The sequence below is a fragment of the Mesocricetus auratus genome, unplaced genomic scaffold (assembly GCF_017639785.1).
Source record: "Mesocricetus auratus isolate SY011 unplaced genomic scaffold, BCM_Maur_2.0 Super-Scaffold_100007, whole genome shotgun sequence".
Lineage (NCBI taxonomy): Eukaryota > Metazoa > Chordata > Mammalia > Rodentia > Cricetidae > Mesocricetus > Mesocricetus auratus.
The window spans coordinates 7,407,888-7,430,558 of record NW_024429191.1 but is presented as its reverse complement, the minus strand read 5'-3'; the positions used below and the strand labels follow the sequence as shown (position 1 = coordinate 7,430,558).

At 54.4% G+C, this 22,671-nt stretch overlaps 2 protein-coding genes across 4 annotated transcripts in view; one reads left to right on the top strand and one right to left on the bottom strand.

Annotated features, from left to right (window-relative positions):
- LOC101843348 (mitochondrial import inner membrane translocase subunit TIM16) overlaps positions 1–22,671 on the bottom strand; it is a 61,597-nt gene that overhangs the window by 9,904 nt on the left and 29,022 nt on the right. For 2 of the 3 annotated variants that reach the window (XM_005081668.4, XM_005081667.4), the window contains exons 10-25: positions 6,976–7,030; positions 6,516–6,573; positions 6,287–6,432; positions 6,118–6,210; positions 5,845–5,976; positions 5,110–5,236; positions 4,643–4,818; positions 4,025–4,133; positions 3,864–3,950; positions 3,642–3,784; positions 3,464–3,568; positions 3,099–3,184; positions 2,034–2,175; positions 1,857–1,946; positions 774–890; positions 394–529 (exon numbers count right to left, since the gene is read on the bottom strand). In XM_005081668.4, the coding sequence (XP_005081725.1) occupies positions 394–529; positions 774–890; positions 1,857–1,946; positions 2,034–2,175; positions 3,099–3,184; positions 3,464–3,568; positions 3,642–3,784; positions 3,864–3,950; positions 4,025–4,133; positions 4,643–4,818; positions 5,110–5,236; positions 5,845–5,976; positions 6,118–6,210; positions 6,287–6,432; positions 6,516–6,573; positions 6,976–7,030 (1,802 nt within the window). Of the gene's footprint in view, positions 1–393; positions 530–773; positions 891–1,856; positions 1,947–2,033; positions 2,205–3,098; positions 3,185–3,463; positions 3,569–3,641; positions 3,785–3,863; positions 3,951–4,024; positions 4,134–4,642; positions 4,819–5,109; positions 5,237–5,844; positions 5,977–6,117; positions 6,211–6,286; positions 6,433–6,515; positions 6,574–6,975; positions 7,031–22,671 lie in introns of those variants that run through there. The other variant, XM_021233797.2, reaches the window with a different exon arrangement.
- Positions 11,237–22,657, top strand: Vasn (vasorin). The gene is made up of 2 exons (XM_005081666.4): positions 11,237–11,407; positions 20,041–22,657. The coding sequence occupies exon 2, from the start codon at positions 20,050–20,052 to the stop codon at positions 22,069–22,071; it is 2,022 nt and encodes a 673-aa protein (XP_005081723.1). The 5' UTR covers positions 11,237–11,407; positions 20,041–20,049; the 3' UTR covers positions 22,072–22,657.

Here is a 22,671-nt window from a genome sequence, read left to right as displayed (position 1 = left end):
ACACGCCTCTAATCCCAGCACTCGGGAGGCAGAGGCAGGTGGATCTCTGTGAGTTCGAGGCCAGCCTGGTCTACAGAGCAAGTTCCAGAATATCTAGAGCTGTCACATAGAGAAACCAAAAAAAAAAGGAGTACATGTGTTGAATGTGTTAAGTTTGCAACACATATGCGTGCACATGTGTGTGCACATATGCATGAGTGCTAGGATAAAACACAGGCCATGGGACTTGCCCTTCAGGAATTCAGAGACTGGGTCTGGAAATATGTCCACATAGAGACATCTCTCTGTGTGGCAACAGAAATAGAAGACTGTACTTGGACCATCTTATCCTTCCTCCCACTCCTGTCCAGACTCCCCTCCCCTGCAGCCTCCCCATTTTATCCCTTACTCAACCTGGGGTCATGCCAGGGGGCTGTAAACTCAGTAGCTGGGGCTTTCCATTAGCACCCCCCAGCCAGGCATTGGCATTGAGTACTGGCTCCCAGCTCACAGCTGTGTCCGGGAACACATCATCCTGGAAGAACTCTTTCTGTAGAGGAGAAAGGGGCTATCATGAGACACTTACCAGGGGCCCAGGACACGTAAGCCCCAAGAACTGGCCCCACCCACACTGGCAATCCCATGCTCTGCAGAATTTCAGTACAATATAGAGGTAGATGTTCCCAAAAAGTGGACAGTGGGCAGATTTGGGTGCAAGAACAGATAAGAACCTAAGTTTCTGGGACCCTGGCCAGCCACAAAAGGAAGAGATTGAGTCCTTGACCCAAACTCACCCTGACTCGGGGCAGCCGGAATGCAATAGGCTCCAGGGAGGTCTGGCGTAGTCGCAGGCATCGGGCAAACTCCACTTCCCGGATGTCACACTCAGTCTTGGGCAGAAGGACAAAACCCTGGGAGGAGTGACAAAGCAGAAGCTAGAGCCAAGGGCTCCTGGCTGGACACAGGGCACCCTAGAGGAGCAGAATTCCTCACTTAGGCAGGTCTGGATGAGAATGATCCCCATAGCCTCATGTATTTGAAGGCTTGGTCCTCAGATGGTAGAACTATGTGGGAAGGATTAGGAGGTGTGGCCTTGTTGGAGGAGGTGTGTCACTAAGTTTGGGCTTTGAGGTTTTTAAAAAGCCCTACCATTCCACGGTTAGCTCTCCCTCTCTCTTCCTGCTGCCACTCTCCTGACATAATGGTCATGAACTCACCCTCTGAAATAGTAAGCGAGCCTGCAATTAAACACTTTCTTTTTTAAGCTGCCTTGGTCATGCTGTCTCTTCACAGCAATAGAAAAGAAACTAAGACAGTAGTGGTGCTGTCAGTGGGAACCAGCTTTTACGGCAGAAAAGACCGGACATGTAGCACTGACCTCTTTCCACAGAGGACAAAGTCCCACCACGCTCCACTTTAAGCAGGTGAAATGAGAAGAAGAATAGTATGCTATACGCCACTGTGGGACGGGTCCTCTGCATGAGTTCAACTCATCTGCATACTACATTAAGGTAAGCAAGCAACTAAACGGAATCGTTTCCTTGGATTTCTTTGTTTTACTGAGGCAGAGTTTCACTATAGCACCCAGGTTGGTCTCAATACATGATCCTACCTTACCCTCCAGAGTGCTGGGATGACAGGTATGAGCACTATGCCTGGTTCATATAATTTAACATTAGTTTAATTTTCAGTAATGGCTAAATATAAGCCAGCTTTCAAAATTCCTAGATAATTCCAGCCATCTATACCTGGGCACAGCTCTAGATAGGACCTTGACCCCCATTAGCTCCTGCACTTCCGCACATGGCCACAAGGGGGCATGGGACCATTGCAGTCCAACTTGGGGACAGAAGGTTCAGTGGTGAGACCGACATTACCTTATGAGGGTCAGATGACGTGAAGCTGTTGCACTCCAAGAAGAAAGGGGCCTCCGGGAGCACCTCATACAAGAACACACGGGTATCACCCTGGGGAACAGAGGTGGGGCGTGAAACTGAAACAGCCAGCTACACCAGACCCTGCCCCACACACACAGGCAGTCCGTTTCAGCCAACCTTGCCAGTGAGAAGCACCAGGCCAGTATCAGGGTCATAGCTTGGAAGCAGGGTCGAGGGAGCTACATCGAGGCCCAGCACGACTGAGGGGCCGTCAGTCAGGGCATCAGCCATGTACAACTGCAGCTGGCGTTCGCTTCGGCTGCCAGGGAGTCAGGAGTAGAGCAGACCCTTAGGGTTGAAGAGGCCTGGGGTAGGGCAAAGACTCCCACAGGGACCCTGCTCCTTTCTGGGCTGGAAAGCCTCAGGGCCAGCAGTCAATGGAGAGATGAGTCTAGCAGTGACCTAGCTGGGGAAACAGCGTGCATCCCACTGCTCGGCTCCATTCTCCTTCCTCCCAGCGTGTCTTCTGTACAAGCCTGACCCCAGGGCCCATCCTGGTCTACTGCAGCCTCCTGTTGGCCTTTCCCCTCACCTTATGCTCAGCTCCAGCAGCCCAGCCTTTCCTCTCACACTTGAATGACCCAGTTCATTTGATACCTCTCTGGGAAGGCCCCTCCCAGTCCATCATCCAAAGAGCCTGATGCCCACCTCTCTGGCCTCTCCCACAGGCTTGGCTCTGTTCCCTGTGCCTTCCCTGGTCTCCACTAGACACGGGTTCCCAGCCTGGCCTCACCCTCTGAATCTCCAGTTAATACACATTCCCTCACCAACACTTTCTCCCTGCGTTTGAAAACGCCTGCCTGCCTGTCTATTTGTCTAATCACTTACTAATTCATCTATTTATCCATCACTCCACAAACTATGATCCACTTATTTATATATATACCTACCCCCTATTCTTCCATTTAACCACCCATTATGCAGGAAGTAAGGGGGATAGCTTTTGTTTGCTTGTTTTTTGTTGTTTTATTTTGAGACAGGGTTTCTCTACTACGTAGGCCTGGTTGCCCTTGAACTACTTATATAATCCTCAGACTTGCAGAGACCCACCTATGCTGAGATTTAAAACATTCTCCATCTTGCCTGGCTGTGGGAACAGTTTTTGGAAGCCTGATAGATGCTGTGATCTTGGAAAAGGAGAAATCAGATAGCTGATAAAGCCTGGGAATGGTGGTCCCTCACCTGTCAAAGCCAGATACCAGCAGACAACGACCATCACACACCCAGACAATGCGGGCTCCTCGGCCACCTTCAGGTCCTGGACCTTCCTGTAGAGATACACCACAGGAAACTCAGTCAACAAATGGATAAAAAGGACACCTTCAGCCCAAAGGTGCTCACTTATAGGGATGCAGTTACTCCAGGGCTCACAGACCCTGACCTCCCACCCCAGCTCCTACATGCTTACTTTCAGGGGTATAGGAATGCTCATGGGCACATAGACCCTGAGGTCTCCCAACCCCCAGGCCATGCATGTGCATCTGCAGGGTTGTTTCAAAGGCTTATAGACCTTGAGTTTGTTCCTGCTCCAAACCAAGCCTGCTCACCTGCAGGGGTACAGGGCTGCTCCTGGGTTCATAGACCCGTACATGCCCATCCTTGCATACGGTGGCCAGTTGCTGGCCATCTGGACTCCAGGCCAAGCTAAAGATCTGGGAACAGACGAGAGCATAAGCGGTGGCCTCTCCTTTTATGGCTGGGCCCTCACCTCTGCAGCTGTTCTACCTGGTCCTGATGGCCCTGAAGCCTCAGCTGCTCAGCTCCAGCCTGAAGGTCCCAGATGCGAATGGTTAGGTCATAGGAAGAGGAAGCCAGTATGTCAGCAGCCAGCGGGTGGAAGCGCAGAGAGTAGATCTTCTCTGTGTGGCCTGCAGAGCACCGGAAGGTTATCCTGAGTCAGCCCCTGGGAAGCTATTGCCCCACCAGACTATGTCAGGGCCCTCTAACCTGTGAGCACAGTCTCAGGTGTGGTGAGAACATTCTTGAGGCCCCCAGGGGGTACCCGCCATAGTCGGATCCTGGCGTCCTCCCCAGCTATGGAAAGAAGAGTGTATCTTTACTGCAGGGCCTGGAACCTTCTCTCAAGCCTGGGCATCCACGCTGCTTACCCACAGCAAGACGGTGAGGGTCAAAAGGGTCCCAGGCCAGATCCATTACCGCTGTCCCGTTCTGCAGTGTAGGCAATGCTGTGTCAGGCAGGCGGCCTGGCTTCTGCAGCTGTGGGAGGAACCCCACCCCAAGGCACATCAGAACCAGGCGAAAGAGCCAGTCTCAGGAAGACAGGTGCCTGGGCGCCACCTTCTACAACAGAACGACAGATACCCCACTGCCGGGTGGCCCAAGCTCCCTGCCTTAGACAACTTGTGCTGACCCCCAAGTGCCCACGGTGAGGCCCCAGTAAGTGAGGGCAGTGAGGGCATAGCAGCGTGGGAGGGTGGAAGGAGCTCAGGCTTGGGATGCAGGATGCTTGCGCTTGAATCCTGCTCCACTTACGAAGCTGTGTGACCAGGTCAGGTCACTACACCTCTCTGAACTTCTTCACTCTCATCTGGAAAATGGGGATGAGAAAGGCACCTACCGCACGAGGCAGCTGGGCTGGTGAGTGGCTATGTTGGGCAGGTGCCTGCCACATGGTCTGTTCTTAGTGAGTTAGGATAGACTCTTAGGATCCTGTTCCTGCCCACTACAGGGACTTGAAGGTAACCCCGGCGGGGCAGGGTCCTTACCTCAAGCACAGCTACCTGCCCGCCACTGCTGAGCAGGGGCACAGCCACACGCAGCCGATTAGCACAGAAGCCATCGCTTTCACCAGGCGTCGTGAGGTTGAGTCCCTTAAGGTTGGTGATGTGGCTGTCTCGGTGGAGGATGGTGCCCTGAGCATGGCGGAATTTAGAACTGGGGCCTGGTGGGTGGTGAGGACAGTCAAGTGTAAGACTGCACACCTGTGTATCCCGCACCGAGTCTCGGCAACCTACTGCCCTCATCACAGGAAGGAGCCTGGTGTGGACCCGGATAAGGGTCGGCATACACAACTTATCCAAAAATGCTTGCCCATGTTCCTCTACAGCCTGAAAAGCAGTGGTCCTAGCAGCAGGAGCCTGGGCTAGTCTATATTAGGTCTGTCCTCAGGGTTGGCGGACAGAGGATCCGGGCTAGGTCTGGGGCAGACAGGGTTCTGCCCTGAGCAGCTTACCCAGCAGACTCTGAAGTGACCGCTGACTGGGGCTGGTGCCAATGCCGCTGGTGCTGGAGAGTGAAGGTCCCAGACTGGATGGTGTGGAGGGTGAGATCAGGGAGCTGGGAGGGGAAGAAAAGCCCTCCTGGAGAGAGAGACCCGGTCAGCCAACAGTCCCTGGGCGTACTAACCAAGCAGAGAGGGACAGCTGGTCAACTCCTGCCCCATTGCTCTGGGCTCCTCTGGGCTTCAGGACAATGGGTTGGGCATGAGCCTGCTGAGGCATGAGTCAGGTGACATCAAAAGAAGAGCTTTAGGCCCAGGGGACAGAGATGGCTGCTCCTGCTTCCCAGTTTGTGGGGGCTATGCCAGGAGTCACAGCTGCCAGCTTTCAAGAACAACCCTGCTTCTTTTTTGTCTGTTTGATTTTTTTTGTTTTGTTTTGTTTTTTTGAGACACGGTTTCTCTGTATTGCTTTGGAGGCTGTCCTGGAACTCACTCTGTAGACCAGGCTGACCACTGCCCCGAATGCTCGGATTAAAGATGTGAGCCACCGCTGCCCGGCCAGCCCTGATTCTTTAACCCCTGCTCAGTTTAGCATGCAATGCTAAGCTCTTTACTATGCTGCACATCCTCCATCTCTGTTACGCCTCACAGCTAAAGATCAGAAGGGCTTTTTGGCGGGTGAGTAGAACCGCTTCACTACCCTGCTGCGGTGTCTTCTGAGCCATAGGCAGGTGACCTGGTACTCACACTTGGGTCTGTGTCGGCTCTGGGCATCTCTGCAGGCTGGGCCATGTCCAGGGGTGGTTCCGTAGGGGGCAGCAGGGAGGAAATGAAGCGGGGCTGGGGCTGGCAGACTGGGTTTAGGCTGACCTTCTGTACCTGTGGGGAAGCACATGCTGCCAGGTGTGAAGGGGACCCCTGGAGCGGTGGACGTGAGGCTGAGGACCAAGCGTGAGCTCCCAGGGGTTGCTGGGACGGGGGAATCAGAAGGGGAAGAGGATGAGCCGGGCTGGGCCCTACCTGCTGGTTGTCCCCAGCCCACCAGGTGCGGGCATCAGAAGCAGGCACAGAGCCGGCCGTGTCAGGAAACAGGTCCTCATGGAACTCTACAGTCTGGTAAGGGACAGGTAGTCACTTAGTGAGGCCCCAATCCTCTAGACCCGCAACCCATTATCCAGGTCTCTCTCACTTTTCGGGGCACGTGATAGCTGATGGGTATGATGGCTGTGTCACTCAGCTGAAGGACTTGGAGCACCTCACAACTCATGACAGCCAGTGCTCGCCGGGGGACAAGGGCTGCCCCTCGCAGTACATTCTCCAGAATGCACTGGGTCACTGCCAAAGACACCACAGGGGATGGTCAGCGAGGGGAGAAAACCAGTGGCAGTGGCAGGGTGGCAAGGAGAATGAGGGCTCACCTGGGCTCAGCGCGGGCTGCTGTGGTGTCACCTCGTAGCAGTACAGCTGACTCTCACCCTGAAACACATGCAGCCTGCGTTCCACCTGACCATAGGCTGTAGACCTGCATCGACCACTAGAAGCCTCCATTCTGCTGGGTGCTCAGTTGCGCCCCAACACTTTCCCTCACTTGTTCATTAGGTTGTGTGGTGAGCACCAGAGAGAATGCGTGTGTGCGCACACCCCCCCCCCCAGCATTAATGCCAAGCCAACAGCGTGCCAGAACTGTGGTTTTGTCCTCCTGAGGACAACCTAGAGTCATATCATCTTGGCTGCCTGGGTAAAGATGGCACAGGGCTGGGCCACTCTGTTTTCGATTGCTCTTTCAGGGGACAGCAAGGAAGAAAAATCAGCACAGGGCCTAAATTCTGAGTGGTGCACATGGAGGGCAGGGGGTGAGTGACCCAGTTTTTTGCTCACCTTTCCTGCCAGGACCAGTAGCCCGGAATCTGGATCCAGCAGGGGTATCAGAGACCTGGGGAAAGAGGACCAGTGGGTTGGATGACAGGTAAGGGATGGCAGGAAGGCTGCAAACCTGTGCCATCAGTTCAGGGACCCAGAAAGTACTAGTTACTTGATCCTTTTGGCTCCATCTGGCTGGGCCCCGGAACCCTGCCTCTTTTCCTGGCACTGCCCATATACTAAGAAGTGTACCCCCCTCCAGATGCTTTGCTTCCCAGCAGTGTTTGCAATGGCCCTGGGCATTGGGAACTCAAGCCTGACCTCTACCCCAGGTCTTGAAAGGCTTCAGCTAGTCTAGATGAGACCAGCACAGTCAAGGGGATTAAGGGTGTAGATGTTCCAGTCAGGGACCCTTCAACCTCCAGTGCAACTGAGGGGCCACTCTAGCCACTCCAGGGATAGATAGGGTGGTACTAGCTACTCCATCATCCAACATCATAGAGACTCAGATGGCCCTCCATGCTGACTCTAATTCCCTGTGCCCAGCTGAGCCAGAAAGGCCCCCTGAAGCTGCTGAGCTTCCCTGGAACCCCCAAAGCTACAGCCCAGGCCAGTAAGGACATTCCTGAGGTGAGGTCATGGAGGAGGGGAGTGGTATCTGGGAATCCAGAGGGTTGGAGTAGGCTGGAGCCCTTGACACTATGACAACTTCAGCCCAAGGCCAACTTTTTTGTTTGTTTGTTTTTTGAGGCAGGTTTTCTCTATGACTTTGGAGCCTGTCCTGGAACTAGCTCTTGTAGACCAGGCTGGTCTCTAACTCACAGAGATCTGCCTGCCTCTGCCTCCCGAGTGCTGGGATTAAAAGCATGTGCCACCACCCCCTGGCTGTGAGAATTTATCACTTGCTCCTGATTGTAGTCTCTGACATGCTCCCAGTGTTCATCCTGTTGTGGTCCCTCGCTGTGTCAGCTGTCCAGTTCCCTCCTCCCCTGCCTACTAGTGTTCTTCCAGGAGCCTCAGAGTAGGTGGAGAACTGGGTGGGGCCCCCGAGTGTCTCCACACTTTCTTGGAGGGCCCAAGTTGGTAGCCTGTGAGTAACACAGGCCCTAATTACCTCAGGATGGCAGGGTGAGCTGGCCTCACTGAAGCCCTTCTCTACTGAGCCTGACCCCTGTCTACCATAGTGGAAGGCAAGTAAGGTGGTGTGTGACTTAGGGTCACCCCACAAGACTGGAGTTGACATTAGAGCCCCTGCAGTGTCTATGTGGCTTTACTCACTCATTTATTTATAATCATTTCTCCATTCCTCCCAGCCCAGCCTGCTTGTATGAATAAAGGAGGGGCGCTACAGACCCCATACTAATCTTCAAGGCACACTGTTGCCTGGTACACAGGCAGATACAATCTCATAACTAAACACATGAAAGAAGGGTTCTCTGAGGTTGTGTAGTAGTAGGCAGGACTAGTTGGTCTTGGCTGAACCACTGGGGAGGGGGTGTTTCTTCAATTTCAGTGTCAGGGAGAAGTCAAGCATCATAAGGGATAGGGTTCCAGACAAGGAGAACACTATGTGGGAAGGGCCTGCAACAGGTATTGGAAAAAGGCCTTTGAAGGCATAGGAAAGAATGTATGTGGTGGGCAGCGAGGGTGACAGCTAAGACTTAGGTAGGCAAAGTCAGATCAAACAGGGCCTGGTGAATCAGGAGCTCTGTCTCCAGCACGAGATAAACAATTACAAGATGGTGAATACTTTTTGTTTGCTTTGTGAAACTGGGGACAGAATTCAGGGTCTCATGCATGTTAGGCAAATCATTCTGCCATACTCAGATGTGGGTATACTTAAGACAAAGTTGGGAGCTGGGCGTTGGTGGCACATACCTTTAATCCCAGCACTCTGGAGGCAGAGGCAGGCGGATCTCTGTGAGTTCGAGACCAGCCTGGTCTACAAAGAGAGTTTTAAGACAGCCAGGGCTGTTGCACAAAGAAACCGTGGCGAGAGAGAGAGAGAGAGAGAGAGAGAGAGAGAGAGAGAGAGAGAGAGAGAGAGAGAGAGAGAGAGAGAGAGAGAGAGAGAGAGAGAGAAATAAAGGGAAGTCCCCCCCAGGGCTACCCATAACAGCTCTGTAGGTGAAAGATGAAACTCAAGTCAAGAAGGGACTCTTGGCTGGGTGTGGTGTGCACACATTTACTCCCAGTATGTGAGAGGCAGAGGCAGGAAGAGATCTGTAAGTTCAAGGCCATCCTGGCCTACATAGTGAGTTCTAGGACACACAAAGCTACATAGTAAGACCCTGCCTCAAAAGCTGGGCAGTGGTGGCACACGCCTTTAATCCCAGCACTCTGGAAGCAGAGGCAGGCGGATCTCTGTGAGTTCGAGACCAGCCTGGTCTACAGAGAGTTCCAGGACAGACTCCAAGGCCACAGAGAAACCCTGTCTTGAACCCCCCCCACCAAAAAAAAAAAGACAAAGTAGGGTCGGAGCACGATGGTACTGAGATGGGTCACACAGACTAAGAAAGGAAAGGTTGGGAAAACCGGGAACCAAAGGAATGGAGGACTGGAGCAGAGGTGGGGAGCACGTGATCTGACAGGGGAGGCCTCTATGACCTCTGCTGTACTCACAGGAGCGTGACATGAGCCCTGTGAATTCCACCAGGGCACTGATAGTTTACCAGCTCTCTAAAACCACCTCCTACAGAAGGCTGGCTAGGCCTCCCCTCGCCCCGCCCCTCGGCTCCTGCCCACTGACTCAGGTGATGGGTAGCAGGAGCAGGAAGTCACAGAAGGCAGGGCTGGCTCCTCTGACAGGTCAGGCCAGTCCTCCTTGCCTCAGGCAGAGCCATCTGGACATCTCTGCTAGACAGGAGCATCCTGCTGCCCACTGGTCAGGATGGGCAGGGAAATGGGGTCACAGCACCCAGAAGTAACAGCCAACAGCTGGCATGGACCTGACTCCAGGCCTTGTGAAGAGAGCCAAGTTGTGTCTGGGTCCAGAATGCAGAAGGTACACCTTGACTTGACGGAGGCCAAATGGGAAGGGAGGTAGTGCCAGTACCTTGTCCGCTGCTACGGTCTCTAGGCTTGAAGGGCTCTCACCCTGACATCAGTCCAGAGAGTCTACTCCAAATCCGAAGGGTCCAAGGCCTGGAGCTATCCCTAACCAGAAGACTGAGGAAAATGGTGTCACCTACTAGACAGTGAGAGGTGACTTTGGTCTGATAATGAATGCCAAGCTCTGCCTAGTCCCATGCACACGTGTTGATGCTCTGCATTATAACACCAGGACCCTGCTTAGCAACTGATGACTAGACCCAGACCCCCTTCATTCCTGGTGATGGAGTCCTGCAGTGGCCAGACAAGTCTCCAGCCAGTGTGACTCAGCCAAAGGCCTTGGCTACAGGCCAGGCACCAAGTGGGCACAGCGGTGAAATCTGGGAGCTGAGCTGGGTCCCCAAAGGCTCTGAGGTATGATTTTAACCACAAACCATGGAGGGGGAGGGTAGAGGATGATCATTTTCCTGGAATCCTACAAGGCAGGGGATTTTTCTGAACTAGTCCCTGGCACCCGCCCCTCCCGCTCAGTCAAGGGCCACTGTCAACAAACACCTAGGTCCCTCCTACTGTTGATGAAGTCCCCAACCCCACCTCTCATCCCAAGCATACTGCAGCCTTGGAGCTTAGCTTCCAGTAACTGGAGGAGTTTGAGCAGACATCCGTTTCTAGACCTCATTCTTTCTTCCATTTAAAACCAGGAAGGTGACCAGGGATGTTGTCATGGCCACAAGGATCCCAAATCCAGCATAAGAAACTTTATATAAGAGGCTCCTGGAAGCACTTTGTGTGGCCTTTCTAGATTTTGCAATTGGCATTAGTCTCCAACAATAGCACACTGGGAGATTACACCCAAAAGCCTAGATTTGTATGAAAAATCCTGAGCTTTGGCAAACTGGGCTGGTGACCGGGACTAAGCCCTCACCCGGCTGGCCTTCCTCTCCTCTCCTCCTCTAGATCTTCACTGACCCTCATGTTCACCTCCTGCATTTATATCACTATTTGATTTTCAGTGTCATACAGCCAACTAAGGATTGACTGAAGCCAGCCTAATAAAATTTCTCCTCCCTGGGGTTGAGAGGTATCTAGGTGCAGACTTGGCTTGCTCAGTGCAATGACCCGCTCAGCCGAGGGGTGTGTGCGTGTGTAGGCTCGGACAAACCCTGCCTCAGCCAATGGGGAGGAGCCCCGCCTTCAGCAGAGACAGTCCCACCCCCCACATCTTGAGGAGAGACCAGCCTCTAACAAGCCAACTTCAGAGCCGGAGCCCGGGGCTGGGAGACGCGGATGCCGCAGCCTCCGGACCCCGGGACCCCGGACCCCTTGGGACCGGCCGGAGGTGAAGGACTGAAGCGGTGGGCCGCACCGTCCGAGCGGCTCCCTCGACCACCGCCTCCCGGTGAGTGTTTAGGGACGAGGGCGGGGGCGCCAGGCAAGACTGATCACACCCGCCCTGCGTACTAGCACGCACATTCTGTGGTGTGACTGTGATTGCGGGAGCGAGGGGCTTCCTCTGGCCTCTGGCGACTACCTGGGCAGGCATGTCCAGTTGTTGCCCGTCTCCCGAGTGGGCCCGCGGGCCTTCCCTGACCCTCGGGAGAGCCATTTGTACATGGCTCACCTACCCGTAAGGCTCTGAGTAGACAAAATAAACACCCCCCCCTGCTTCCTCCTCCCACGGCTGGGCCCTCTGGCGTGACCAGTTTTATGAATCAAACCTCTTTTGGGGGATGGCCCAGCCGTAGTCTGGTTACTTTTCCCCTCATGGGGTCAGACAGACTGGTGCCCCTGTGCAGACTGGTCGCCTGGGGTCCTCTGGGCCTTGTCACACATGGCAGAACTGGGGCCTGCGAATATGCAGGCAGCCCAGGAGAGGTATTGGGGCGGGAAGACTGATCGGTGTGCCCCCAGGTGAGGGACAGACTTTGACCAGAACCTTCAGAGCTCCAGTAGCAGCATCTCATCTCTCCCAGAGAAGGGTCTTTGCTTGGGCTGCAAACCCAATGGCCTATAGCCAGGCAAGGTCTTTGTGTCCCTGGACTCACAGCTCTGGGGCCAGAAGACTGCTGAGGTTCTCTGTGGTCACTAGCAGGCCAGCTGATTGGTGCCAGCCAAGCTGCCTCACCCCCACTAGTTAACGATTACCACACCAGGGTCGCTGCCTGCTTCCACCCATTGGATCCCAGGAGTGAAATCTGCAGGGTAGAAGAAGCCTGAGGGTCCTGGGGTCCCTTGCATGCTTTATACATTAATGTCAGATGAGAGGCAGGGGCACCAAGAGAGCCTTCTTCCTTGTCTACGCCAGGAGCCCTTAGGGAAGGACTGGCCACAGTGTGAAAAGGCCCCTTCACCTTAGGCTGGATTTGGGTGCTGGGAGAGCAGAGATGTGGGTGGGCTGGAGCCTCGGAGGGGCTCTATTGGGATGGGCAATCAAGGCCAGTATGGGCCCAGCTGTTAGCATAGCCCCATAGAGCGGGGACAGGCAGGTGGGGGATGGGAGGGCAGTCTCTAGAGTTTACTGTCCTCTCCCAGGGGAATCAGCCCCTGAGGAACTTCTGTAAACAGAGTGTCAGAGGCAGGAAGAGGGCTCTGGTAATGAGCAGCCCAGCTGGATTCCCTCCAGACCATTATCTAGCATCTCCCATCCAGAGAGGACAGGGCTAGGAGCACGCGCGTGCCAGCCCAGGAGGGGGCAAGCACTGCCTGTCCCTGCCTCCCAGGCCTAGGAGTTGCACTCAGGTCCAGAGCCAGAGGGTATGGGGTGAAGGGCTGGCATCCCAGGTATTTGGATGTCACCCTCTGGAAGTGGTAGACGAGGAGCTGAGCACAGGAGCCCCCCAGACACTGCCAAGACTTCAGCTTTCCTGGGTGAGTCCTCTCTGGCAGGTAGCCCTGGGGCCAAGAGAGATAGTCAGGCGGATAGCCTGCTTCTCACTTCCATTCAGATGTCCCAGCCCTGGGTTAGCTGGGATAAGTCCCACAGAAGAGCCAGGGTTTCTGTGGCTCATAAGTGAACCCTCGTGGTGCTGCACAGCTTCTCAGAACAGGAAAGTGGGGTTCCATTTGGCACCAGGAAGTAGTTCCCCCCTCACCGCCCCAAGCAGACCGTTCTCTTGGGTAAGTGCCTAACGTCATTCTTGACCACGGGCAGGTCCTAATCTTATGTGAAGGGGATCAGCCTCCCTCCCAGGGCTCCCTTTAGCACCCCTCAGAGCCCCTCCCAGAGCTGTGGAGCCCAAGGCCCTTGTGTTGCCAAGAAAACCAGCTCCCCTCACTGCTGTGGAATTTGTGTGTGTTCTTGGAGAAGGAGGGGAGAGGTGTGTGTGTGCGTGCACACATACGCAGACAGGAGTGTGGCCCAGAGGGTGTGTGTGTGCACGTGACTGCCGGCAGGGCCTGTAGGGGTGCTTTGGTGTTTGGTGTTAGCCGGGGAGGACTAAACCTCCTTCCTTTTATCAGTTTCCACATTCCAGAGTCAGCCGGGGCTGCTTTCCCCAACCCCTCAGCCTGCTGTCCAGGCCGCAGGCCTCCCCCGCTTTTCCTCATTCCAGTCTCCCGGGGTGTGAGGAGTCTTCAGGCCACCTCGGTTTGGGGGGATGGGGGAAGCAAGAGGCCAGTTCTTCTTCAAGGTTGGGGACGCCCCCCTCCCCCGAACGCACGCCAGCTCCTCCTGGGGAATGCAATAAGGCTCTGGCATTCCTGGAGGCTGCCTGAGAGATCTCATTAAGGAGGGAGTCGGCTTGCACTGAGGGAGCTGGGGTAGGTCGGGAACTTTGTTGGCCCTTAGCCACAGCCACTGGTCAATAGTGACAACTGTGGGGGCAGAATTGTGGTTCAATGACCAGTTCATAGACCCCAGGAGGGGCCTCTTGGGCCATACAATGACTGAGGGTTCATCTACGATTGCTGAGTGACTTGTAGAACAATGGCATGGTGAATTTGAGTGGGATAAGAACCCTTCTGAGGGGCTGGAGAGATGGCTCAGAGGTTAAGAGCACTGACTGCTCTCCCAGGGGTCCTGAGTTCAATTCCCAGCAACCACATGGTGGCTCACAACCATCTACAATTCAATCTGGTGTCCTCTTCTGGCATGTAGGCAGAATACTGTATATGTAATAAGTAAATAAATCTTTAAAAAAATGTAAAAAAAAAGAACCCTTCTGAGGCCATTCCCTTCCCATCTCCCTGGCATTTCTGTGCCTGAGAGGCTTGGGGTGGATGGCCTTCCGCAGTGACTAAGGTGTTTTGGAAGATTCAGGGTTAATTGCAGGGTTACAGCTCATTCAGTGGGTGCCAAACCCTGGGCAGGGACAGGGCAGTAGGAGGCTGAGCCCTAGTCTAGTGGCATCACACCTGCCTGGTGCTGACAGTGCCATTCTGCCAGCCCATTTCTGGTTGGGCCACAGCCACCACTTAGCTCCTGGGGCCACAGGTGTTCTTGCCCTACAAGTGGCACCTCTCCTAAGATGGCACAACCCGCCACCCCAAGGGTTCACTTGAGCCAGAGACTGATCTTAGTCACTGACTTATCTGCCTTGGCTGACAGGTCTGGCAGCAGCCAGGTCACCCACAGGACCACTTAAGACACCCACCTGGGTAAGGACAGGCCACCCTGACCACACCTATCTCAAGGCCCAGAATCCTTTCCTGGACAGACACAGTGGTTAAGCTGATGGCCTTATTGTCCTTTTTGCAGTTTCTCTAGCTGTGCAGAAGACACACCAGACTTTTTTTTTTAAAAGATGAACACAGTCCAGGGAATTGAGGTTTTAAGGGAGCTTCCTAGGCAATCCTAACCTGTAGCTCAAGTGCAAAAATCCTTGGAGTTATAGCAGTGATGGAAGCCAGCAGAGGGCAGGGCAACAGTTGGGACCAGGTCACAAAACAGAGGGAACACAACTGGCTTGGGATCCCCTGGCTTAATCACCATCCTGGGCTATGCCTCCTCCCCCACTCTCTGTGTAAGAAACTAGCGACCCTCGAACCATCTTCTCTGTTAGGCCAGCATTGCTGTGTTCTAGAGAAGGGGAGATGGGATGGACCAAACCAGGACCCAGAACTGCCTTGGACACGTCAGCGAAACTGGAGCCAGCCATTCTGGCCGCCGGCACAGTCCCGCCTGCAGGAGGGAGTTGGGGGGGGGGTGTTGGCAGCCTCCTGGGGCTGGGCTGCTGCCAGGCCTGGCGAGCAGAGTAGAACCCATTCAGGCCAGCACCAGGAGGCTGGGAGCCCAGACTTGCGAGTCAGACCTGCAGAGCCTATCTGTACCTACCCTCAAGAAGTGTGCAAAGAGGAGGTAAGGCTTTGTGTGAATTGTCCTATCCGCCCCGCTGGGCACACGGCCTCCCTTAGCCTCAGAGAGATGTACCAGCTCCAGGGCTGATGTGCTCACCAAATGCCTGGGTTCTACCCCACCCACTCTCCCGTCCCTGCCTGACCTCAGGCTTGTGTATGGGTGGGTACCCACAGTGTGTCACACACTTGGGTGTGGAGGACATTCTGGGCCCTCAAGAGCTAGATGACCAATGCCTTTAGCTGTCCTTACTCACGGAGCTCCTCCTGGAGGTCATGTGCTTCAGGAGGTTGGGTCAAAGGACAGCTCACCCCTGCATTCCTTTTCAGAACTAAGGACCCACCCCCGCTTCCCCACTGCCTTGAGTGGAGGGATGCCTGGTCATGTGGCCTTGACCTGGGCCCAGGGATCTCTAGTTAATATGAAGGTGGTACAGTGGGTCCTGCTAATGAAGCCAGCACCCTCAGTGGCTAATAATATTTACTGACCATTTGGCAAGTGCTTTGGGAAGCAGGTGCTGTGACCAGCTCCAATAGATGATAAGGTGGGGTTTGTGGTCTGGTTCCTAGGTGCTGCAGAGCCAGGCCTCCCTGCCTCTGTCCCCCAGGCTGTGGTAGAGTGAGGCCAGTGCAGGTGAGGAATCCAGGAAGAGGCCTGACCCTCCATCACTGTTGCTCTTCTGACCCCTAAAGCCCAGGGCTGCTCTAGAATTCTCCCCACAACCTTTAGCCCCACAAGGATCAGCTATCAAACAAAGGCTGTGGTACTGTCAGAGCCATTGTAATCAGCTGAAGGCACCGGGCAGTGACAACTCTGGTGAGGCCACCCACCCTACATGTACACACACCAGGCACCAGGACCCAGATCCAGACAGGCTAAATGTCTCCAGAATGTATTAAAAGAACTCCCTGTTTGAGGCTGGAGAGGTGGCTTAGTAGTTGAGAGCATAGGCTGCTCTTGCAGAGGGCCTGATTTGATTCCCAGCACCCATGACTCACAACCACCTGTAACTCCTTTTCCAGGGTATCCAACAGCTGCTTCTGGCCTCCATAGGCACTGTACATACATACATACATACATACATACATACATACATACATACATACAGGCAAAACAACCTTACACACTTCAAAAAGAAACAACCCTTGTTTAAAATCAACATCAAGAGTCAGACATGGTGACGCATGCCTTTAATCCCAGCACTTGGGAGGCACAGGCAGGCGGATCTCTGTGAGTTCAAGGCCAGCCTGGTCTACAAAGAGACTTTTAAGACAGCCAGGGCTGTTGCACAAAGAAACTATGGAGAGAGAGAGAGAGAGAGAGAGAGAGAGAGAGAGAGAGAGAGAGAGAGAGAGAGAGAGAGAGAGAGAGACAGAGACAGAGACAGAGACAGACAGAGACAGACAGACACACACACACACACACAGAGAGAGAGAGAGAGAGAGAGAGAGAGAGAGAGAGAGAGAGAGAGAGAGAGAGAGAGAGAGAGAGAGAGATAAAGGGAAGTCCCCCCCCCAGGGCTACCCATAACAGCTCAGTAGGTGAAAGATGAAACTCAAGTCAAGAAGGGACTCTTGGCTGGGTGTGGTGTGCACACATTTACTCCTAGTATGTGGGAGGCAGAGGCAGGAAGAGATCTGTAAGTTCAAGGCCACCCTGGCCTACATAGTGAGTTCTAGGACACACAAAGCTACATATAGTAAGACCCTGCCTCAAAAGCTGGGCAGTGGTGGCGCATGCCTTTAATCCCAGCACTCGAGAGGCAGAGGCAGCCAGATCTCTGTGAGTTCGAGGCCAGCCTGGTTTACAAGAGCTAGTTCCAGGACAGACTCCAAAGCCACAGAGAAGCCCTGTCTGGAAAAACAAAAACAAAAAACAAAAAAACAAAACAAAACAAAAAGACCCTGCCTCGAAAAACCAACCAACCAACAGATAGACAAACTAAAACGAACAAGAGAAAGGAAGGACTCTGGGATCTGAAATCAGGCCTGTCTCCTGCTCTAAACGGTTTCACCCTTTTCCTACCATGGTCAGCTTTTGTCCTACCCAGACACCTTTCAAGAACTGCCCACACTGTTCTCAGAGCCATGACAGTTCCCCAGCCAACACACTGTAGCCTGCAAACTGGAATTTTCCAAAGCTCTAACACCGTCTTCTGTCTCAGTCTCCCCTTGCTAGGAGGGGTGAAGCCAGGGGTCAGGCAAAGAAACTTTAACATGATTCTTGGAGGAAAGGGAATTAGATTAGCTATTACCTGTATGTCTTCTTGGCCTAGGACTCTGGTCCCTCCTGATTTAACTCAGTTCCCTCTCCTGCCAACCTGTACAGACATTGCACAGTGCACAATCTGCCAGCCAAGTGGCCATCTTATGGTGCATGTCCTGTTTCCTTCTTCCCCTGTAAGTGCTGCTAGTGTGGAGTAAGGAGAATCTTCTGGCACACCCATTCAGCCCACCCCCAGCCCCAAACTGGCATTGAGGATACCCAGAAGAAAGTCAGGTATCCTCAATGCCAGTATCCAGCTGCCAGTTGAGGCTGCACAGCTTGGACAATGGAAGACAGGCCTGCCTGCCTGCCTGGAGTGAGTTCTTAACCATGGCCTCAAACAAGCCCCATGAGGAGATGAATCAACAGAGTGGCCAGGCTAGCCACGTGTAGGGTCTCCTCCTGCCTGACCTTGGCCTGGCCCTACCGTGAAGAGCAATTGAGGGGAAGGCCTCTGCTCCTACATGGATACGAGGTGTGGACAGAGGTCATCTGAAGCCCACATCTTGAAGCCAGGCCAAACCAGCCATCCTCTGAGTCAAGAGGGGTGGAACAGACTCTGGGGTAAGGGAGCTAGGGCTGCAGCTAACAGCATCATTTTAGGCCATCAAATGCACAGCCCCATGGTGCTGGAGGATCAGGGACTCCTGAGGCCCTCAATGTTCTGGTCCTTGTCTCAGCTGATTCCCAGTGTAAGCCCGTATCTAAGTGTTCCTGACATTGAAGGTAGACAGGAGCTGTGGGCTTGACCTAGGCAACAAGGCCTTTTCTTTCACTTAGGGCTGGCGTAGGGCTCCAGGCATCTAACTCACCTGTCCTGGGACCCAGTCTGTCTTCTTCCCTTTCACATACCAGGGGCCCTTGTGCTTTGGAGAAGGGGAACCCACAGATAGGGTAGTGGTAAAGGCAGGCTGAGTGGGGGTCTTGTTACCTGCTGTGGCCAGCCACATGTGGGGGAAGGGAGGCTCCAGCTCTAGCACAAAAGGCCCTTGTATGAGCAGCAGGTGCCTGGAATGGGAGGGAGCTGTCAGCCATAAGCAGGACTGCCTGCCTGGGGGCAGCCTGGCATCTCAGGCAAGGTTCAGGCCTTTGGGGCACCCAGGGTGAGGACTGTCTGGGTGTAGCCCTCAGGCTTTCCTAGGAGCCTGAGTGAAACGAGCAAGCTGCTGACCTCTCTCTTCCCAGGATAAGTGGGAGCCCACCTTTGATAGGTTGTTAAGACATGGGGTGCCGGGCGTTGGTGGCGCACGCCTTTAATCCCAGCACTCGGGAGGCAGAGGCAGGCGGATCTCTGTGAGTTCGGGGCCAGCCTGGTCTACAGAGTAAGTTCCAGGACAGCCTCCAAAGCCACAGAGAAACCCTGTCTCGAAAAACCAAAAAAAAAAAAAAAAAAAAAAAAAAAAGACATGGGGTTCTGGAGGGAGTGGGCCCTGTCCCAGGGGCAGACCCTGTCAAACTGGCTCTACTCAAGCCCTGGGCTCCAGCTGGGACTCACTGGTACCTCCAAAAGCCCCTTCCCCTCTCTGTGACTCTGGAGTGAGAAGAGGCTTCCATCTACATTGGCCACTGAGGGAACAGGTAGCCGTGTACTGAGCAAGTACTGGCATGTGGGAAAGATGTGTCACCTCTGGGGGACAGTGCTGATCTTCATTCTAGAGATCTGGCCCAGAGCAGAACCCCCAAGAACTACCTGAGGAGTTAGCCTGATGTCTAGCCTGGCACCGTAACAGGCCACCATATAATGTTGTCCCTCACCTGAACCACGGGGTTCCTCATCTCTAGTTCATGTTTTGATGATCAGGGGCTGAAAAGGAGTTTCTATTCATTTAGCCATCTGCTCCCCTAGATGAGGGCACTTGCCAGGCCAGAGCTGCCAGCCAGCCTCTACCCCTCCTCTAGGAACCTCACCACTGGCCACATCCTGGGCAGGTCTGACACCACAAGTGGAAAAACACAGATCCCATAGTTTCCATGTGAAGTTTTCCTGCTGCGGTCTCTCCTCACTCAGAGAAGGGAGGGACACAAGAGTGTGTTGCAGGGGCCAGCGGCCCCAACAGTCAGCTTCTCTGCTTACGCGCCCGCCCGGGCCGACTGCCATCCTGTCTCTCCAGATTCTACAGGGAGGGGCTTCAGGATCCACAATTCTCCTTCCTGCCATGCAGCCAGCTAGAGGGACTGGTCTCAGCTGGCTGCATGGCGGGAAGGAGGAGAGGGGAAACTTGTCGCTGAGCTGTTGCCCTTGGCTGTTGGTCCTTATACTGGCTAGCCAGCCTCTACATGTATCAGCTTTTTACATGCTCATTCATGACAGCCAACACCATAACGGTATGATCACAGAGAAGGATGACAGAGGGGTCAGAAACAGGCCAGGAGCACTAGGGACCTGACTCACAAGTTCTGGGCTCACTGCATCTGAGGGTGGGAGTGGAGATCCCCCTGGCCTCAGCCCTGACTCATAAACTCTTTGCTCTTAGGAACAGAAGATGCACTCCAGGGGCTGCCTGCCACCTCTCTTGCTATTGCTCCTGCTGCTGGGGGAGTCTGGAGTACAGGGCTGCCCATCAGGCTGTCAGTGCAACCAGCCACAGACAGTGTTCTGTACTGCCCGCCAGGGAACCACAGTGCCCCGCGACGTGCCACCTGACACGGTGGGACTGTACGTCTTTGAGAACGGCATCACTACACTTGATGTGGGCAGTTTTGCTGGCCTACCAGGCCTGCAGCTCCTGGACTTGTCACAGAACCAGATCACTAGCCTGCCTGGTGGCATCTTTCAGCCACTGGTTAACCTCAGTAACCTGGACCTGACTGCCAACAAACTGCATGAGATCTCCAATGAGACCTTCCGAGGCCTGCGACGCCTTGAACGCCTCTACCTGGGCAAGAACCGCATTCGCCACATCCAGCCTGGTGCCTTTGATGCACTTGACCGCCTCCTGGAGCTCAAGTTGCAGGACAACGAGCTTCGGGCGCTGCCCGCCTTACACTTGCCCCGCCTACTGCTGCTTGACCTCAGCTACAACAGTATCCCAGCCCTGGAATCTGGAGTACTAGACACCGCCAATGTGGAGGCTTTAAGGTTGGCTGGCCTGGGGCTGCGGCAGCTGGATGAGGGGCTTTTTGGCCGCCTGCGCAACCTCCATGACCTGGATGTTTCTGACAACCAGTTGGAGCACATGCCACCTGTGATTCAAGGCCTGCGTGGCCTTACACGCCTGCGGCTGGCTGGTAACACCCGCATTGCCCATATACGGCCTGAGGACCTGGCTGGTCTGACCGCCCTGCAAGAATTGGATGTGAGCAACCTGAGCCTGCAGGCCCTGCCCAGTGACCTCTCAAATCTCTTTCCCCGCCTGCGCCTCCTAGCAGCTGCCCGAAACCCCTTCAACTGCTTGTGCCCCTTGAGCTGGTTTGGGCCTTGGGTGCGCGAGAGTCATGTTGTACTGGCCAGCCCTGAGGAGACACGCTGCCACTTCCCACCCAAGAATGCTGGCCGACTGCTCCTGGATCTGGATTATGCAGATTTTGGCTGCCCAGTCACAACTACCACAGCCACAGTACCTACCATAAGGCCTACTGTCAGGGAGCCCACATCTTCACCTTCTGACCGAGCTTCCACATGGCCCAGCCTCACAGAGCCAACTACCCAGGCCTCCACCTCACCATCCACTGCCCCAGCAACCATGAGGCCCGTTCCTCAGCCCCAGGACTGCCCAGCATCCACCTGCCTGAATGGTGGTACCTGTCGTGTAGGGGCAAGACACCACCGGGAGTGCCTGTGCCCTGAGGGTTTCATTGGTCTGTACTGTGAGAGTCCTGTGAGACAAGGGATGAAGCCCAGCTCCATACCAGATACTCCAAGGCCCCCTCGGCCCCTGCCTCTCAGCATTGAGCCAGTGAGCCCCACCTCCCTGCGGGTGGGGCTGCAGCGGTATTTGCAGGGCAACATGGTACAGCTCCGCAGCCTCCGCCTCACCTACCGTAACTTGTCTGGCCCTGACAAGCGGCTGGTGACCTTACGGCTGCCTGCTTCACTTGCAGAGTACACAGTCACCCAGCTGCGACCCAATGCCACCTATTCTATCTGTGTCACACCCTTGGGAGCTGGGCGGATACCTGAAGGTGAAGAGGCCTGTGGGGAGGCCAACACTCCCCAGGCTGTCCGCTCTAATCATGCCCCTGTTACCCAGGCCCGTGAGGGCAATCTGCCGCTCCTTATCGCACCTGCCCTGGCTGCTGTCCTTCTAGCTGTGTTAGCTGCTGCAGGAGCAGCCTACTGTGTGCGGCGGGGTCGGACAACAGCTACAGCTCAGGACAAAGGGCAGGTGGGACCAGGAACCGGGCCCCTGGAATTAGAAGGGGTGAAAGCCCCCTTGGAGCCAAGCTCTAAGGCAACCGAGGGAGGTGGGGAGGTCCTGTCAGGTAGTCCTGAATGTGAGGTGCCCCTTATGGGCTACTCAGGGCCCAGCCTTCAGAGTGCCCTCCCTGCTAAGCACTACATCTAAGCCAGGAGAGATACAGCAGCCAGGGTCCAGGCTTTCTGTCGCCACCTTCCTGCTGCCACAAGCAAGTTCTCAATATGCACCCCAGGGCACACACATGCATGGTGGCGCCGTGGGACAGTCGCCAGTCCCTGACCCTCTTTGGACTGGATCTCATTTGTGAACTACTACAGCCCAGATGAGTTGTCATAGCCATCAGTATGTCCAATACAGGCGCCCACTGTCTTCTGCAGTGAGCAATCCTGAGGCGTGAGCCCTACCATGTGCTGGTAACATGGGGAGGCAAGTTGGGCTTCCCAAGCCACCGAATCTGGTGACCAATGAAGGAAGGCCCCAGGAGTAGGGGGGGGCACTATGGCTGTGGCCTTGGCCCCAAAAGTGCAGGAACACTTGAAACTGGAAAGGAAGGTGCTTTGGGCACATGTGGATTTGCTTCTATTGTTTCTTTTTTTAAAAAATGTATTTATGAAAGATCTTTTCCCGTTTATGCTGGGAAAGTGTTTTTCAAACTCAGTGACAAGGACTTTGGTTTTTGTAAGACTATTGATGATATGAAGGCCTTTTGTAAGAAAATAAAAAATAAAATGAATTGACTGTCTCTCT